The sequence below is a fragment of the Vipera ursinii genome, assembly GCF_947247035.1.
Source record: "Vipera ursinii genome assembly, chromosome: 2".
Classification (NCBI taxonomy): Eukaryota; Metazoa; Chordata; class Lepidosauria; order Squamata; family Viperidae; genus Vipera; species Vipera ursinii.
In genome coordinates this window covers 123,727,835-123,748,027 of record NC_139513.1, presented here as the reverse complement: position 1 = coordinate 123,748,027, position 20,193 = coordinate 123,727,835, and the positions used below count along the sequence as shown (strand labels likewise).

General features: G+C 39.5%; 1 protein-coding gene across 1 annotated transcript in view; it reads right to left on the bottom strand.

Moving 5' to 3' along the window:
* The window catches only part of CCDC57 (coiled-coil domain containing 57), a 68,088-nt gene that overhangs the window by 29,548 nt on the left and 18,347 nt on the right, over positions 1–20,193 (bottom strand). Inside the window, exons 7-10 of the mRNA XM_083352987.1 lie at positions 16,762–16,920; positions 15,146–15,308; positions 13,180–13,299; positions 77–242 (exon numbers count right to left, since the gene is read on the bottom strand). Of these exons, the coding sequence (XP_083209113.1) occupies positions 77–242; positions 13,180–13,299; positions 15,146–15,308; positions 16,762–16,920 (608 nt within the window). The remainder of the gene's footprint in view (positions 1–76; positions 243–13,179; positions 13,300–15,145; positions 15,309–16,761; positions 16,921–20,193) is intronic.

The window sequence follows — 20,193 nt, the reverse complement described above, 5'->3', positions numbered from 1 at the left end:
TATAGGGACACTTGTCAGTAAATCAAATCCATTTTACTACTAGGAGGAAATAAAACTACAGCAGAATTAGTTATACCTGCATTTTGTATTTTCATTTTGATGTCATCAAAGGAAGATGCCTGATTATTAAGGGTCTCCATTTCTTTTCTCATTTCTGCAATAACAGACCTCAAAGTATAGTTCTGCTGCTGTAAAGTGTGGATATCAGCAGGAGGAAAATATTCAGAAATTCCTATAGTACCCTATGGGTAATCAAGAAATTAATGGAATTATCAAAACTGCCTTCCTCCAGAATAGAATAAGTAATTCAAAGAAGCAAGCTCAGTATACAGGAAAATTACCAGTCAAAATCATTCCAATGACATGCTATATGCCTCAAAAAATGAACAGTATAGTTAACAATCTTAAAAAATGTCTGAGGAACTGGTTAGCTGTTTATTACTCATATATAAACACACACATACACATACATACATACATTAGTACAGGTAGTAGTACAGGTAGTCCTCAACTTACAACTGCAATTGGGATCAGAATCTTGCTCACTAGGCAAACTGGTTAAACAAGATGTCCTCTGAGTGCTTCACTTAGCGACTGCAATCCCAGCACTCCCAGCTGCAGTCATTAAGTGAGAATCATGGGCTGTTAACAGAGTCCCAGGTAAGGAGTGCAAGAGTGCCAAAAGAGGTTGGTGAGGCCATGGAAGGCCTACCACAGGGTTTGCATGTGTGGGGATTGCTGCAGTGCAGTGAAAAGCCTCAGCTGTCCACCCAGCCCAGCAGTGCTTCAGAAATCTTCTGAATGCAATTTGGCGAATTGAGATTTTTGAAGCAGGGCTCCTGCAGTTCCCCAAGCCAATGTTCCATTTTTCCAACCCTTGGAGAAGACCAGAAGGTTTCTGAAGGACCGTGAGAATGGCACACTGGCTTGGAGAATAAGATGAGGTGGCGAGGGTCAGTGGGGAGCGCAGCAGAATCTATGAAGCGCAGGATGGTGGTGGTGGTGGGGCAATTGGGGCTTTACAGAATGACGTGCTGACATGCTTGATCATATTTTTCAACTGATCTCTACTTCAGCCCCAGCCCCTGCATTGCTGCCCTTTGGGTGCCATTGTATGGTGAAGCAAAAAGGGCATGGATTAGGAGAAGAGACAGGCAGATGAAGGGAGCTGCAGTGCTTCTGTGGTTGTTAAGTGTGGGTGGCTGCCACATGCCCTAATGTTGATCACATGACTGTGGGATGCTACAACGGCCATTAACTTTGGGCACAGGTTTTAAGTTCATTTTTTTCAGCACTGCTGTAATTTCAAACAACCATTGAATGAATGTTTGTAAGTTGAGGACTACCTGTAATGAAAACTTAGCAAGAGGAAATTTCTATGAATGACAGCAATTCTATTCATGAAGAAGTAAGTTTGCAAAATACAATTAAAGGCTTTTTCAAGAATCATAATGCAAATTTACTAGACATTAACCAAATGTTCAGTGTGCTGCTAATCCTTTATTAGGTTTTGATTCAGAGCATTAATCAACCTAAATTCATTTGCAAATTTTAGAAGGAATTCTCTCTCAACGTGTACTGTATTCCATATATCATCTTTCAGGTTTTATTCTTGACACTTCTACTTAAATGCATTTTATGTTCCAAATAAAATTTTGCCTAATACTATGCCGCATTGTTGTCAAGCAAAGTACATAATATTGAAGGAGACAAACAATGGACAACATAGCTTATAAGGCAACCTCATATAATCAATATATGAGAAATATTTTCCAGGAAATTAAATGTCACATGTCAAATCAAAATATACTTGGAAATTATCTAGCTACAGTACAGTAATAGAGACAAAAATACCCCCAAAAGTAATGAAATTTAAGTTGTGAATGAAATCTAAACAAAGGTCCATATACTTAAATATTAGTGTATATTTCCAAACGTACATCAGCAATATATTATCAATCCTGAAATATCATTTATCATTTTCTTAGATGACCTTCTCTAAAAATTCTGTAACTAAGTATTTTTCAATCTCCACTTCCGAACTCTTTCAAAGAAAGTATTCATTTTAGAACAATAATGGGCAACCACTAGAGTGCAGCATAAGTTTTTTTAATATCCAAAACAGTCTCAATATTTTTGATAATATATATGAAATGGCTGTTAGCAGAGAAAAATATTTCTCTAAAAGACAAAAGCAAGTACAGCATCAGAAACATTGGCAAGACTCAGAAATACAGTGATATTTCTCAGTGATTCATATACTGTGAAGAGCTTAAATCTGATTTAACAGTTGCAAATGGTAATAATATTTTGACAACACAGAGCAGTGTTAAGTAACAAGTGTTAAGTTTGGTAATTAAAAAGAGACATCTTATCCAACGTGGTAAAAAAGACAATGAATCATGTTAATGTGTTAGATCTTTATCTTACATATGAAAGCTTTTACACCCTCATGTCACCGACTGGTTCTAACAAAGGATTCACACAACTACAGATTTTGCAATCCTCCCCCCCTCCCCTTGACAATCATAGTAAAAATGACATTTAATCTTAAGAAGCTTGAGGGGGATACATCATAGTATTTCTTAAGCACTGAAGAGTTAATACAAAGAATATCAGTCTGTTCTTTAGATCTTTAGATATTAAATGTAAAACTAGTTCCATAGGAAGACTGAGTTCTTTATTATTATATAAAGTAAACCAGAAAGGCCAAGAAACTATTTATTAAACATGTTCAAGCAAAAGCAAATGTCAACGATGTTTGAAATTGGATTCCCACATTGAGTAAAGGTTTGAACATATTGGCCTAAATAACCCCTTTCAATAGTATAATTCTGTGTTTTAAATGCTAATATTTTTTTCACTGTATAATATTTATTGGCCTTTTGAACTGAATTATTATAACATATTTCTCTATAATTATCCCACTTATACAATAAAATAATTCAGTTACTCTTTGCATTGATCTTCCTTTTGATGTACGTCATATATATCCACAGAAAATCTTCCTGAGGATAAAGGTACTAACATCACTTTACAACAGTGTTTTTATTCAGAAGAAATGACTAAGCAATTCCTCAAAAAGCAGCTTATAAACATTCCTGCATAGGGAAAAATGTTTCCTTTATACCATTCTTAGGAGAAAAGTGTTACCTCATAGTTAACTATCTTTATCTATTAAATCCCCTTCATGGATTACTGCCTTGTCATGTCAAAGGGGCTTGCGTAATTCAATGAAGCTATGAGCTAAGCCGTGGAGGGCCACCGTGATCCACTGGAGAAGGAAATGGCAATCCACTCCAGTATCTTTGCCATGAAAATCCCATGGACAGTACCAAAAGGCAAAAAGATATGATGCTGGAAGATGAGCCCCTCAGGTCGGAAGGCGTCCAATATGCTACTGGGGAAGAGCAGAAGGCTAGTACTAGTAGCGCCAGAAATAATGAAGTGACTGGGCCAAAGCTGAAAGGATGCTCAGCTGTGGATGGATCTGGTAGTGAAAGGAAAGTCTGATGCTGTAAAGATTTTTTCTTCATAGGAACCTGGAATGTAAGATCCATGAATCAAGGAAAGCTGGACGTGGTCAAACAAGAGATGACAAGCCTGAACATCGACATCTTAGGAATCAGCGAACTAAAATGGACAGGAATGGGTGAATTTAATTCAGATGACCATCAGGTATATACTGCAAGAATCCCTCAGAAGAAATGGAATAGCCTTCATAATCAATAAAAGAGTAGGAATAGCAATACTGGGATACAATCCCCAAAATGACAGAAGAACCGGAATAACAGGCAAGTTTGGCCTTGGAGTACAAAATGAAGCAGGGCACAGGCTGATAGAATTTTGTCAAGAGAATACGATGGTCATAGCAAACACTCTTTTCCAACAACCCAAAAGACGTCTCTACATATGGACCTCACTAGACGGTCAACACAGAAATCAGATTGACTATGTGCTCTGCAGCCAAAGTTGGAGAAGCTCTATACAGTCAGAAAAAACAAAACCAGGATTTGGCTGTGGCTCAGACCACGAGCTTTTCGTTGCAAAATTTAGGCTTAAACTGAAGAAAGTAGGGAAAAGGACTAGGCCACTCAGGTATGAACTAAATCATATCCCTGGTGAATATACAGTAGAGGTGACAAATAGATTTAAGGAATTAGATCTGATAGAGTGCCTGAAGAACTATGGATGGAGGTTCCCAACATGGTACAAGAGGTAGGAACTAAAACCATCCCAAAGAAAAAGAAATGCAAGAAAGCAAAATGGCTGTCTGAGGAAGCTTTGCAAATAGCTGAGGAAAGGAGGGAAGCGAAAGGCAAGGGAGAAAAAGAAAGATATGCCCAATTGAATGCAGAATTCCAGAGAATAGCTAGAAGAGATAAGAATGCCTTCTTAAATGAACAGCACAAAGAAATAGAAGAAAACAATAGAATAGGGAGGACCAGAGATCTCTTCAAGAAAATTGGAGAGATGAAGGGAACGTTTAATGCAAAAATTGGCATGATAAAGGACCAAAATGGCAGGGACCTAACAGAGGCAGAAGAGATTAAGAAGAGGTGGCAAAATTACACAGAAGAACTATACAAGAACGAGCTTAACGTCTCTGATAACCACGATGAGGTGGTCACTGACCTCGAGCCAGACATCCTAGAATGTGAATTGGGCCTTAGGAAAGCTGAGCAACCACAAAGCTAGTGGAGGTGACAGTATTCCAGCTAAGCTATTCAAAATCTTAAAAGATGATGCAGTAAAATTGCTACACTCAATTTGCCAGCAAATTTGGAAAACTCAACAGTGGCCACAGGATTGGAAAAGATCAGTTTACATTCCAATTCCAAAGAAAGGCAGTGCCAAAGAATGTTCAAACTATCGCACCATTGCACTCATTTCACATGCTAGTAAAGTTATGCTTAAAATCCTACAAGCTAGACTCCAGCAATATGTGGATCGAGAACTACCAGAAGTACAGGCAGGATTTCGAAAAGGCAGAGGAACTAGAGATCAAATTGCCAACATATGCTAGGGAGTTCCAGAAAAACATCTACCTCTGCTTCATTGACTATGCTAAAGCCTTTGATTGTGTGGATCACAACAAACTGTGGCAAGTTCTTAAAGAGATGGGAGTACCAGACCATCTTATCTGTCTCTTGAGAAACCTATATGCGGGCCAAGAAGCAACAGTAAGAACTGGACACAGAACCTCCAATAGAAAAAATATTCAAAAAAATATTCTGAGTATCCACAAGATAATACTAACCTGCTCTAGTTTCAAGGCAATTCTAATGTAAAAAGATGCCAATCTAAATAAGGGCTGAAACTGTCTATATAGGTAGTCCTCATTTATCAACCATTTAACTTCTGCTTTCCCACTGCCAGCACAATCACATTACTTTTGATGTGTAGAAGAGCAGCTTACTTTCTTGAAATCTCTCTTCAATCTCTGCTCTGGAGGAAGGAGGAAAGAGTCAGGCAAAAGAGATTGCCTATAGAAATAGCTTTAGCGACAGATTTTATTTTCCTGGGCTCCAAGATCACTGCAGACGGGGACTGCAGCCAAGAAATTAAAAGATGCTTGCTCCTGGGGAGGAAAGCCATGGCAAATCTAGACAGCACACTAAAAAGCAGAGACATCACCCTGCCAACACGAGTGTGTATAGTCAAGGCTATGGTCTTCCCAGTTGTAATGTTTGACTGTGAAAGTTGGACCATAAGAAAGGCTGAGCACCAAAGAATTGAAGCCTTTGAACTATGGTGCTGGGGAAGACTCCTGTGAGTCCCTTGGACTACAAGGTGACAAACCGGTCAGTCCTAGCGGAGATCAGCCCTGACTGCTCTTTAGAAGGCCAGATCCTGAAGTTGAAACTCAAATACTTTGGCCACCTAATGAGGAGGAAGGACTCACTGGAGAAGAGCCTAATGCTGGAAAAGGTTGAGGGCAAGAGAAGAAGGGGACAACAGAGAATGAGGTGGCTGGATGGAGTCACTAAAGCAGTAGGCGTGAGCTTAAATGGACTCCAGAAGATTTATTTATTTATTTATTTATTAGTTTTTATAAACCGCCCTTCTCCCGAGGGACTCGGGGCGGTGTACAGAGGAAGGAAGGTGTACAGATGAACAATAAAAAGTAATAAAAACAATAGTGAAAACAAACTGGGACCCCAATTAACGCTATCATGCCAGGCCGGACTGCTGGAACAGGAAAGTTTTTAAGTCGCGACGGAAGGTACGGAGGTCGGGGGCCATCCGGATTTCGGTTGGTAAACTGTTCCAGAGGGCCGGCGCACCCACTGAGAATGCCCTCCCCCTGGGGGCCACCAGCCGACATTCCTTGAGCGGTGGCACCCTGAGGAGGCCCTCTCTGTGGGAGCGCACAGGACGGTGGGGTGCTGACATCGGCAGAAGGTGCTCCCGTAGGTAGTCCGGACCCATGCCATGTAGGGCTTTGTATGTCATTGTTAGCACCTTGAACTTCACTCGGAAGGCAACCGGAAGCCAGTGCAGCGCACGGAGGAGAGGTGTGATATGGGAGTATCGGGAGGCTCCCAAGAGTGTCCGTGCCGCTGCACTTTGCACCAGCTGAAGCTTCCGAGTGGATCTCAAGGGCAGCCCCATGTAGAGAGCGTTACAATAGTCTAGGCGAGAGGTCACAAGGGCATGGGTGACTGTACGTAAGGAATCCAGGTCTAGATAAGGCCGTAGTTGGCGAACTAGTCGAACCCGGGAGAAGGCCCCCTTGGTCACAGCTCCTATGTGGTCTTCTAGGGAGAGCTGCGAGTCTAGGAGGACACCCAGGTTGCGGGCCCTATCAGCAGGGGGTAGTAACATGTCCCCGATGTTAAGCAATGGGACATTCTGAATATCCTGGTTTGCCGGAATGTACAGCCATTCAGTCTTGTCCGGGTTCAGTTGAAGCCTGTTCCTCCCCATCCATTCCCGGACCGCTTTCAGGCAGCGGGACATCACGTCTAAGGCATCACTGATATTGTTTGGAGTTGAGATAAAAAGCTGGGTGTCATCAGCATACTGATGGAACCCTACTCCAAAACTGCAAATGATCTCACCCAGCGGTTTCATGTAGATGTTGAACAGGAGAGGCGAGAGGACCGACCCCTGAGGGACTCCGCAAGCGAGAGGCCTCGGGGTCGACCTCTGTCCCCCTGTCAGCACCGACTGCGAGCGACCCTGGAGAAAGGAGGAGAACCAACGCAGAACCGTGCCTCCCACTCCCAGTCCCCTGAGGCGTCGCAGCAAGATACCATGGTCGATGGTATCGAAAGCCGCCGAGAGGTCTAATAAGACTAGGACAGAGGAATAGCCCCTGTCCCGGGCTCTCCAGAGATCATTCATCAGAGCGACCAATGCCGTCTCCGTGCTGTAGCCCGGCCTGAAACCCGATTGGTACGGGTCTAGATAAACCGCTTCATCCAGGATCTGAGGAAGTTGGTGCGCCACCACGCTCTCAACAACCTTCACAAGGAAGCGAAGATTGGAGACTGGACGAAAGTTATTTAAAGAGGATGGGTCCAAGGTGGGCTTCTTGAGGAGAGGTCTCACCACCGCCTCCTTCAAGGCGGTGGGGAAGTGACCCTCACTCAGAGAAGCAGAGATGACCGCTAGGAACCATCCACGTGTCCCCTCTCGAGCTGCATAGGCCAGCCAGGAAGGGCACGGGTCCAGTAAGCATGTGGAGGAGCTCAACCTTCTCATAATCCTGTCCACTTCCTTAGGAGTTACAGGATCAAATTCATCCCAGATGACGTCGACAAGACTGTCCATGTCTTGTTCTTCCATCTCAGCCCAGTTGGAGTCCAGGCCAGTTCGAATCCGAGCAATTTTATCCAGCAGATATTGACCGAATTCCTCGGCTCGACCCTGCAAGGGTTCCTCCCTCACCTCTTGGTTTAATAGGGAGCGAGTCACCCTGAACAAGGCAGCCGGGCGATTATCTGCGGACGCGATGAGGGTGGAAAAATAGTTGGATTTTGCCACCCTTATCGCAGCGAGATAAGACCTGGTGAGGATTCTTAGTCGCAATCGGTCGGATTCGGATCGGCTGGATCTCCAACGGCTCTCTAGGCCCCGTCTCCGACGCTTCATCTCCCGGAGCTCCTCGGTGAACCATGGGGCTCGCTGGGATCTGCGCCGGGTCAGAGGCCGCAAGGGTACAACTCGGTCCAGAGCCTCCGTGGCTGCCTTTTCCCAGGCTTCCACTAAGGCATCCGCCGAGCTGTGAGCAGGGAGTGCATGCGTGTCCCTAAGCGCTGCCTGGAACTTATCAGGGTCCATTAGGCGCCTAGGGCGGTACCATCTGACTGGCACCGTGCACCCACGGTGGGGGGTGGCAAGGGGGAAGTCTAGCCGCAGGAGGTGGTGATCGGTCCATGACAGGGGCGTAACAGTTGTGGTGCCCCCACCGATATCATCACGCCACCGTCCAGACAAGAACACCAAGTCTGGGGTGTGGCCTCTCTCATGAGTCGGTCCAGAAATTATTTGCGACAGGTCCATGGCCGCCATGGAAGCCATGAACTCCCGAGCCAGTTCTGACGATCCTCCCAGGGACGGTAGATTAAAGTCGCCCAAGACCATGAGTCTTGGGAATTCAACCACCAACCCTGAGAGGGCATCGAGTAGCTCGGGCAGGGCCGCCGCTGCACGATTAGGTGGTAGGTACGCCAGCAGCAGGCCCAACTGCGCCCCTGGGCCGTATCTCAGTAGGAGAGACTCACACCCGACCATCTGAGGGACGGTGGTCTCTCGCGGGCTAAGGGATTCCCTGATGATAACTGCCACTCCCCCACCCCTCCCATGAGCCCGAGGCTGGTGCAGCACCTGGAAACCTGGCGGGCAGAGGTCAACCAGAGGAACACCACCCTCTGGGCCCAGCCAGGTTTCCGTGATGCAAGCCAGGTCCGCATGCTCGCTCTCCACTAGGTCACGAATGAGGTGGGCTTTGTTAGCTACGGACCTTGCATTCAGGTAGACCAGCCTGATGGTAGAGGACAGGAAGGCCTGGAGGAACTTTGTCCATGGGGTCGCAATGGGTCGGACACCGCAACTAACAACAACAACAGAAATCTATTAAATGATTTACAAGGTAATTCTTTGCAAAGAATTATTGGATTACTTCTATTTCTGGTTGTATATCATAAACTTTTAAAAGCCAGTTACCCATGCAATACAATCTTCAAGGATAAAGAGTAATGCAAATGATTCCACAAATAATAAAGAATTATTTTTCTCCAGCCTTTCAGGAAATATAAAACCTTTCAAAGGTAACCACAATGCCATATTGATGTAAGCCTAAAAATAGCTGAAATCAGCAATTATCTAGCCTAGGGATGGGCAACCCACAGTCACCATTCAATTCCCAATGTTATTGTGTCTTCTCCAGAGCTCCCTCCTCAGTTGCTATAAAAATTTCAGCAGCACAATTTCTGCTACACTTTGCCAGCATTATATGATATTAAAATTAAACATTGAATCTTTAAAACATTTTAAAGATCTTTTTAATGGAATAATTTGGAAAAGTTTTATTTCAGTTATCATGGCCTTTTTTCACTTTGTGCTACTTATCATCCATTCCTTTTTTTTTTTTTAAAAAATGTATTACTTCATTTGTCCAATTGGAGAATCTCAGTGCCTAAACTAAAATGATCCATAAAATCACTATGGAAGCAACACAGTGTAAATAAAGCCATAAATAATATCAATAATATCATTGCTAGTATTGCTTTTAAAAGAACTAGGACCACTACTGACCAGGCTACACATGGAATAGATCTTATCACAAACCTCCTGCAAGTCAATCTCATTTCAGTTTGATGGTTTATGTGATTTATGAAAGGTTTTCTACATTTTACTATGGTTTTTACTTGAGTTCCAAAGTCCACTAGCAGGAATCAACTGCAGAATTGTGAATCACTGTTAAGAGTCATAACATTAGGATTAAGGTATAAAGGATATATTTGGGTGTATATTCATATTAGGACTCATTTTCAATCCTAGAATCCTTTCTCTGAAATATTCCAGGCATAACTTTTTTTTAACTACCTTGGAAGATCAGGTGAGAAAAATTGAGACAGAACTTTTCCAAAAAAATTTAAGTTAGAAAACTTTGTGACCTACAACAATAGCCCAAAAATCAGTAAACTCAAATCTGCCCCCTACCATTACTACTACTATAACCAGCAGTGTTGATTGAAACTTGACATAATTCCCACATTGTAAAGAATTCTATACAATTGTAAGTATATAATTTATATGTTGATTTCCATAGAATCATATCCTATATGAGCTGGAAAGGGCATTATAGACTAGTTCAGGGGTGTCAAACTCGTAACGTCACGTGACATGTCGCGATGTATCACAATTTCTCCCCCATTGCCGGAGTTGGGGTGGGCACAGTTTCGGCATGACACATCTGGCCTGTGGGCCAGCAGTTTGATACCCTTGTACTAATTAGTCGATTGACTACACAGTCTAGGAATCTACTGAACCATTCATGACAGGTGGCTATCTAGTCCCCATTTGAAAACCTCCAACATGAGGGAGTGCATCACTATTCTACATTTACCTTTAATTTTACCTGCAAAAGTGCTTAGGAACTTCAACCATCAGGAAATTCCTCCATGTATTTGACCTGAGCTCCTTTTTTAAAATTTCATTCTTTATGAAAAGTTATGGGGAAAAGTTCAAAAAGAATTGGATAGTTGGAAAAAATTACAATTGTCTTTATTGGGAAGAATTGCAGCAGTGAAAATGAATGTCTTGCCGAAATTTTTATTTTTATTTCAAATGATACCTATTCTTAAAAAGGACTCAAATCTGGAGGAATGGCAAAAGGGTATCAATAAATTTGTATGGGCAGGGAAAAGGCCACGAGTTAAATTTAAGATTATGCAGGACACGCGTGAAAGAGGTGGTCTTAAAATGCCCAATTTTAAATATGAAGCTGCGGCGTTGTCAGCGATAAGTGATTGGATTAATTTAACACAAGGGAGATTATTAAATCTTGAAGGCCACGACTTGTTATTTGGTTGGCATGCATATTTATTGTATGATAAGAAGGTAGATAATGTGTTTAAGGTGCATATTTTAAGACATGCTTTGTTGAGAGTTTGGAAAAAGTATAGACATAAGTTAAATTACAAGATACCTTTATGGGCAATACCGAAACACGCAATAGAAAACATAAATGTTGGGTTCAAACATGATGTGATTACATATAAGGAAATCCTAAGTTTGGAGAGGAACGTATGGTGTTTGAAGCCGTATAATTTTCTGCGAGAAGGGAAGATTGTTCAAACCTGGTTTCAATATGGGCAACTACGGGCCAGGTGGAAAGAAGATCAGAAAATTGGTTTTTCAATGACTGATGAAAATCTGGTAAAGCAAATTAGAAATCAGGGTCCAGCACATATCAAACGGATATATCTTGCATTGATAGAAATTGACTCAGAAACAGAACTTGTTAAAGATTGTATGATAAAGTGGGCTCAGAATATCCAAGAAGTTATTACAATGGATACTTGGGAAAAGATCTGGGTGAGGAACGTAAAATTTACGCAAGCTCAAAATTTAAGAGAGAACTTTTATAAAATGTTTTACAGGTGGCATTTAGATCCTAAAAAGCTTGCAAGTATGTATCCGAACTATCAACCTAAATGTTGGAGGTGTGGTGGCGAACATGCAACGTACTTTCATATATGGTGGACCTGTAAAAAGGTTAAAGCTGTTTGGATTAAAATCTGGTGGAATATGCAAAAGATATTTAAGAAAAGGATAAAGTTTTGTCCGCAATTGTTTTTACTAGGCATAATTACTGATACTACTGTTGTGGACACTAAGTTGATGTTGAACTTAATTACGACAGCAAGACTTTTAGTAGGTCAATATTGGAAAAAGGAGGAACTGCCGACTATAGAAGAATGGACTTTAAAAGTTTCTGACCTGGCGGAAATGGCAAAGATATCGGCGTGCTTGAAAGATCATTCGCAACAACGTTATATTACGGAGTGGAAAAAATGGATTGATTACATCCAGAATAAATATGGGACAAAAAAGTTTTATTTAGCATTTGTATAAGTATTGATGTGATATTAGTATTGCTTGTAGTCATTTTATATGAGCTAGAGCGCGATAGACTTAATAGCTTATTGTTGTTAGCATATGGTTGTTTATTATTGTTTTTACTTTTATACCTTGTATTTAGCTCTGGGAAGTCGGGGATGGGGAGGGGGAAGGGGAGGGGGGAGGGTTGGGTAGGGGGTGGGGGGGAGGGGTTGTTAAAGATAAAATGTATTGAAAAACTTTTCAATAAAAAAAAATAAAATTTCATTCTGTTGGCCTTCCTCTGGATCATTTACAGCAGAAAAGAGTTTGGCCAACGTAAGACTGAACAATGCAGCAAATCAATTGACACTATAATCAAACAACCTGACAAAGGAGAGGCAGTTTCCCTCACTGAGTGAGAAATTACTGAATTCACATACATCAAATCAAATCTTTATTATGATCATATACCAGTATAAAGAAGGTGAGGTATAGTCAATTAATAAGCATAAAAGGTACATTAAAGTCTTTAAAAACAATGTTTTATAATATGTACATTGTGTGTGTGTGTGTGTGTGTGTGTGTGTGTGATGTCCTTAACTAATGTCCGCAACTGGGACTATCAGAACTGCCACTGCTAAGCTACAGTACAGTACATGGTCATGTGACATTTTGCCTAATGACAATTTTGCTTATCAATAAAAATTTGAGGCCCAGTTAGAGTTATTAAGTGAAAACTACCTATAGATTTGAATTTGTAATCTTTATTCTTATCACAATTAGTATCATTATTTTTGGATTTGGTCCAGTCCATTTTGAGTTTTGATTTTGTCTTCTAAAGTACAATATTAACCAATCTAACTTGGTACCATCTGCATGTCTGAATATGCAGCAAACCATTTTGTATGTGCATATATAAAAACAAAAGCTAATCTATTATATTTAGAAATTATTTCATGAAAGTACTTTGTCACGTTTAATGCAATTTTAATGAGAAGTATCCAATAAATTTTTGCATTAATGGAATAAAATAGTTTGATTAAATGTTTCTGTTTTCTCCTGCAGAATAATACTGACTACAACTTTAGCTCTATTCAATAAATAATGTTAAGTAATTCCAACCTGTTTCTCTTTTAGCAAGTGAAGTTGCTGACAAGCTTGGTCTCTTTCAAGAGTTACAGTAGACAACAGTACCTCTAATCCATGCAATTTTTCTTCCTTTTCTTTTAGTGCAGCAGTAGCCTATAAAAAAGTTACAGTAAAGCAACTCTAGAAGAGTTTTTGAAAGATTCACCCTTATCCTCTTGTCCATTTGATATCCCATTACAGTTAGTCCTCATTAATGACTTGGAGATCATTCAACAGATCTCTCCAGAGTTACTTATAAAACGGTTCTGGAATTCTGACAGCCTTTTGGGCACTTGGCAAGTGACTTACATTTACAGCCATTTGCAACATCCTATGGTCACATAACTGTGATTTTCAGCATTTTTTTTATTTTGGTGGTTTCCACCATTTACTTCCAGTTTCTGGCAAAAAAATTCCCATTATTAAAACAGGTTCACTTAACAAGCTGCAGAAAAGGTCATAACATTAGGCACGGTCAGGTGGCGACCTGCTTAGTGACTGCCACAACTCATGACCACAATTCTAGGCACATTGATGATCATAAGTGGAGGACTGCCTGTAGATATATAAAATTTAATCTGGTAAATTACCCATGGCCTTACCATCCTTTAATTTGATTACTGAAATGAACTACATATAGGCTGACTTGGCAGACTACACGGAAGCTGCAGCTGGTGCAGAATATAGCGGCAAACTATATGAGAGTTGCCAGTGCCAGATACAGTAAGCTCATGTTTGTAGATAATACATTGTCTATCAGGAGGCTTCTAGATACTTTTTTTTAAAAAAAATTCTATTTAGGTATTTAGGCATTAGTATGGAAATGTTAACCTTTGGAGAACCAAGAGCCTTGGTGGAGCAGTGGGCTAATGCCTCCTTAAGTAACACCAGCTGCCTGCAATTAGTGCAGGTTCGAGTCCCACCAGGCTCAAGGTTGACTCAGCCTTCCATCCTTCCGAGGTAGGTAAAATGAGGACCCAGATTGTTGGGGGCAATAAGCTGACTTTGTAATAATGCCGCTGGGTGTTTGTGTGCAAAAGCCCTAATAAGCAGGCATATACATAGAATGAAGGCTATTGCTAAGCACATTGATTTGTGCTTTAGATTGTAAACCGCCCTGAGTCTTCGGAGAAGGGCGGGATATAAATGGGATTAAAAAAAAATAGGACTCCCACTAACAATATCCTAAAGTGTAGTCAAAATTGCTTTTCTACAGTTTAATTTATGATAAATAATGGGAGTGCTGCTTATTCTGATACTGGATTTATATGGTTTATGCTTTTTACAGATGTTATGTTTAACTCTTATAGAAACTTAAGATGTTAATAAATTAATTTTATTTACATTAATAAATTTAATTTAATTAATTTATTCAGTATAGGTGCCACCCAACTACAGATGATGCTGGGCAGCTAACATTGTAAAAATAAACTAATAAAAATAAAGCTAGACTCTGACATCACACTATACTTTCAGATGTTCAGCATTCAATCATGGAGATGGGTCACTGTCAGCAGCTATTGCTTTTCCAGTTCCAATATATATTTGAATTTGGACCTATTTTTAACAGACTATAGGTGGAGAGAAAAAGACTTGCTCCTAGATAGAACAGGTCTTGCGACTTAAAAACTGTAACCAAGCAAGCTGCAATTTTCTCTAACTGGTATCGAAATGATGCTCTACTCACATCTGTAGACAATCTTGCTGGTTACAGCTTTCAAATCTTAAATTGAAATCTAGCGGTGTTGCATACAACTGTACATAAATTATTAAAAATAAATCACCTGCTACAGGTCAAAACAGACCCAACAAATTACAGTGAGAGAGCACTAATCCTGTCAGTAAGATGGAACATCTGACGTAGTTGTTAGAAGCATAGAAGCATAAAACCCAAAGCATCAAATATTCCATCATGAAAGATGTCGCAATACCCTCTGCTTAAGCTGCTAGAAATGCTGACCTGGTCCCTAGCTGTTGACAGGTTCTGTATCAGAGCCTCTGATTTGTGATACTGATTCCTTTCAGCATTCTCACATCGCCGCTGCCATTCCAGTTCTCCTTGCACTTTAGCTCTTTCCAAACTCTCTTCTTTCTCTATTGCGAGTGAAAGTTGTTGCTTATATCTAATACAAAGTAAAAAAACGACATCACTTAAATATTAATTTAGAAGAAACTTAATGTTTACAATGCTACGAAAACAATGCATTTTAAAAACAGTTTAAAACAGTTTAAAACATTCATGTAGATAAAATATGGAAGAAAATAGAAAGCTGCAAAAATATGGCACTGCTGTGAAATACACACACAAAAATTGAATCTGCATTCACATAAAGTTAATATACAGTGTATAGTATATGAAGTGTGAACGTTCAGTAAGAAGTTTGAACTTTTTTTTCTGCCTGAACATAATACCAATTTATTTGCATGTTGCAGACTCTCTCCTCCATGTAAACTCCAGGTGGTTTACATGGCTTCTTCCATCCATCATTATATCATCACAGCAGTTCTGAGATACTAGTTAAGCTGAACTGCAGTGAGTCCTCCAAAGTTATCCCGCATGCTTCATGTCTCAGTAGGATTAGAAACTTGGGTTTACTCAAATCTAGACTGACTCTCTATCCCATATACCACACCTGTTCACATTGGCCTTCTAGATGTCCTTATTCACCCTTGATGATATTATCATCGGGGTGATTCTCAATTTTAGTGTCATAGCTCTTAGCTGGCCAACCCTTGATTAATTGTGTTCATGACATATCTGAAGTTTTCTGAGACTGACTAGGCAATGATATCAGCGTGCTCAGCATAACTTTCTTTGACCTTACAACTCTGTTCTTTTAAGAGAGAAAAACATCAGAATGTTGAAGCAGAGCATCACATAACGAAAGCAATCAGTCTTAGAATCTCACTTCATCTCTTGAACTCTGAGGTATATAGCATAGACAACCAGTGTCCCATTGGGTCACTGTTTCAGAGATATTTCCTGACCTAAACAGAGAAATATAATGATCAAAGTGAGTAAAAAAGCAGGGGACTTCCGACTTCTTGCTGGCGTCCCCAAGGAGTTTGTGGGAATCTGGCAGGAGCATCAGAACCCTTCCTTCCTCCCCCCCCTCCCCACCCCAAGGCTGTCTTTTGATTTGAAAAATGTCACCTGCAAAATCTTTTTGCCGAAGGCTACAGTTGGGAAGGGAATAGGACGCCTCTGGCAAACTATTCAGATTTCCATCCTTAATTCTTAAGGAGAAAAAATGGTACTGCTGAAATTCATCCATTTTGTCACCATGATTCTGTAAATCAATTTCTAGATACTGGGCTGTAGCAAATGTGATGCTGGGGGGCAGAAGCATCCATGCAGTATAAGAAAAGATAAAGTAGTAAGCCCATCCCTTTTCAATACATATCATTACATGCACAGCTGTACCTTCCATCTTGACTTTTTGACCCTGACAGCACACACCTTCCCTACCATAGGACAACATGCAGGTCAAAGGCTGCCCACTAGTGGTATAACCCAAGATTAATTATGAATAAAAATTTTGAAAAATCAAGGATTTAATAAGAAAAATAATTCACCTTTCAATATCTTGATTTAAGGCAATCAGTTCTGCTTTCATCTTTACTATTTCTTCTTGCTGTGTGTGAATCTGCAAATTCTTTGAAACTGTCTCCTTGGATATATGAGCTATTTGAGAATCCCAGTTTGTTTTCAGTTCTTCTAGTTCATGTTCAAGTCTTAAAAATAAAACAGCTCCAAATTGATCTCCTTAATTGTTTTATTTTAAAGAAAACAAGTAAGCAATTGTCTCATTTATCTAAGTGGTTGGAAGGACATCATGAAATTTGGCAATCTTAAAGTAAGATATCTACATAATATTAACATTATATGATGCAATATTATGCATATACAATAAATTTGGATTCACTGAAATTTCAGAGACATATAGTACTATTCAAACACAAACAGGAAGGAACATTTACTATTTGGGTATGTTCCCTATGTTATTTACTCTACATTACTGATATGGATTTGTTCCAAAATTTAAAATACATTCTATTTGGAGATTCTTTTGATTTTTTTCTAAGTGAATCTACAATTTTAAATAACATTCATTAAGTTAGATGTCTTTTACCAAGACTTGCAGAAGCTAAATAGAGAATAATAAAGAAAAGATCAACTATTTTGTATAAACTTAGTCAAAACCCGATTTAGATTCTAAGTACTGGTTGCCATCAACTTACAAACATTTGTTTAATGACTGAAGTTACAATATTGAAAAGAGTGACTTATGACCATTTTTCAGGCTGATGACCATTGTAACATCCTCATAGTCACGTAATCAAAATTTGGACTCTTGGCAATTGGTTCATATTTATAACAATTTTAAATAACATTCATTAAGTTAGATGTCTTTTACCAAGACTTGCAGAAGCTAAATAGAGAATAATAAAGAAAAGATCAACTATTTTGTATAAACTTAGTCAAAACCCGATTTAGATTCTAAGTACTGGTTGCCATCAACTTACAAACATTTGTTTAATGACTGAAGTTACAATATTGAAAAGAGTGACTTATGACCATTTTTCAGGCTGATGACCATTGTAACATCCTCATAGTCACGTAATCAAAATTTGGACTCTTGGCAATTGGTTCATATTTATAACAGTTGGACTGTCCCAGGATCACGTGGTCCCTTTTGCGACCTTCTGAAAGCAAAGTCAATGGGGAAGCCAGATTCAATTTACAACTGTTACTCATTTAAAAAATAGCCAGACTCAAGAGCTCCTGCCTGTCCCATATATTCTTCTCTCTAGGCAGGTCTGATATGAGAAGCAGGATGGCTCTATCCTTGGAAAGGAGATTAAAAATGAATTCTATCTAGTCATGTTAAAGAAGATGCAATATTCTAGATAGTGCCGTCTGGAGCTCTCAGGAGAACTGATAACATTAATGTCCAATAGAAAGCATACATAAATGGCCTAATAGCGAGATGGCATCAAAATATTGATTCTGCAGTGTTTGTTAAAATGGATTCTAACAATTAAAAAGTCAGTGAGATTATATACAACTCATATTAATATTTTAAATGATGTTTTTTTAGCAATGATTTTACCTAAATATTTGATGTGTTATTAAAGAAGAAAGTAAATCATTTTGATGCATATTTCCAATTTACTCCAGAGCTGGAGAAAAATGCTGTAATAGTTTAGCAATTTTAGAAATTGTAATAGATGAAATTCTGTAATTAAAAAGTGCCAACTAAAATCTATTGGGACCAAATATTTAATGGGTTTTGAATTCATGAATGAACAAATAAACCAATCTGTTCTGAATTAGGTCAGCGATTTGAAAAAAAATATTGCAATGATTGTTAATAATATTCACTATGTCAGGGAAATTAAAATTAAATGACAAATGATAGAAGGATTTCTCAGGTAAGGGAAAGAAATCAGAACAGCAAGAAATGATTATACACAATCACATCCAGATACTGCATGAGCATCCTCTTTGTCCACCCCAAAACAGGTATAAACATATAATATTTGGCGATGATAAATGAGCAGCCACTTAAATTGTTTGAAATAGAAGTGGCACATAGGGCTCTGCAGTGTTTTGGATTTAGTACAAAAAATGCACCGGAATCCACAACAGCACAAATTCAAACCTTATATCCACTCATTAAAGTAAGTGCATCTGTTTCTAGGATTGTGTGGCTACTGTGGAAACAGATCCTGAAAGAAGACTTGCTTTAATGAGTCACCAATGAGTACTGTATTCATATTCCTACCTACTCCCAAGTCTCACTGCTGAGGAAACAATTGCTACCAACCTGCCTTCCATTGGGGACCTGTATAATGCACGAGCCAAAAGAAGGCTGTGAAAATATCTACAGACTCCTCACATCCTGGACCTAAACTGTTTCAACTTCTACCCTCAAAATGATGCTATAGTGCATTGCACAGCAGAACAACTACACACAAGGACAGTTTTTTCTCCCATGCCATCACTCAGCTAAACAACTAATTTCTACAACACTGTCAAACTATCTAGTAAGACTGTATTAGTATTATTTTTCTCATCTTTTCTATTACCTATCTCCTTATCTCCTTATGACTATTATTTTGTTGCTTGTATCTTACAATTAATATTGTTTTATTTAATATCCTAGTATGATTTAGGTTGATTGTTTATTTATGACTATGACTATTATTAAGACTATCTTATGAATTATGAATGTATTTTTATGATGACTATGTTCATGATTATCACTTATTGCTGAGAGCTTATGCACCTGAGACAAATTCCTTGTGTGTCCAATCACACTTGGCCAATAAAGAATTCTATTCTATTCTATTCTATTCTATTCTATTCTATTCTATTCTATTCTATTCTATTCTATTCTATTCTATTCTATTCTATTCTATTCTATTCTTCTGTTCTGTTCTGTTCTGTTCTATTATTATTCTTCCTGAAAAAAGACTTGCTTTAATAAGTCACCAAAGAGTACTGTATTCATTTCAGAATAGAATAGAAGCACTATACAGCCATAGAACTCATCATCTTTAAAAGGTAAACAAACCTTTATAATCTTAAAGCTAAATAGTATAGCCATTTCAAAAGAGGAGTCCCTGTGGATTTTACTCCCCTAGTCATTGCCGACTATAGGGAGCGGTGTTCATCTCTGTTTCAAGGACATTGAGCTAGTGTTGTCCAAAGACATTTCCAAGGTCATGTGGCCAGCATGATATCACGGAGTGCTGTTATCTTCCCATCAAAGTGGTACTTATTTATCTACTTGCACTTGCATGCTTTCAAACCGCTAGGTTGGCAGGAGCTGGGGCAAGGACAGGAGCTCACTCCATCGCATGGTGCTTAAGTCTTGCACCTGGGCTGCCGGTTTTCCAGCCAACAAGCCTAAGTGTCTTAATCGCTGAGCCACCATGCTGCCATTTCAAAAGAGGGTTACACAAATTTATATAAGTTAAAACAATCAATGACTATGTACT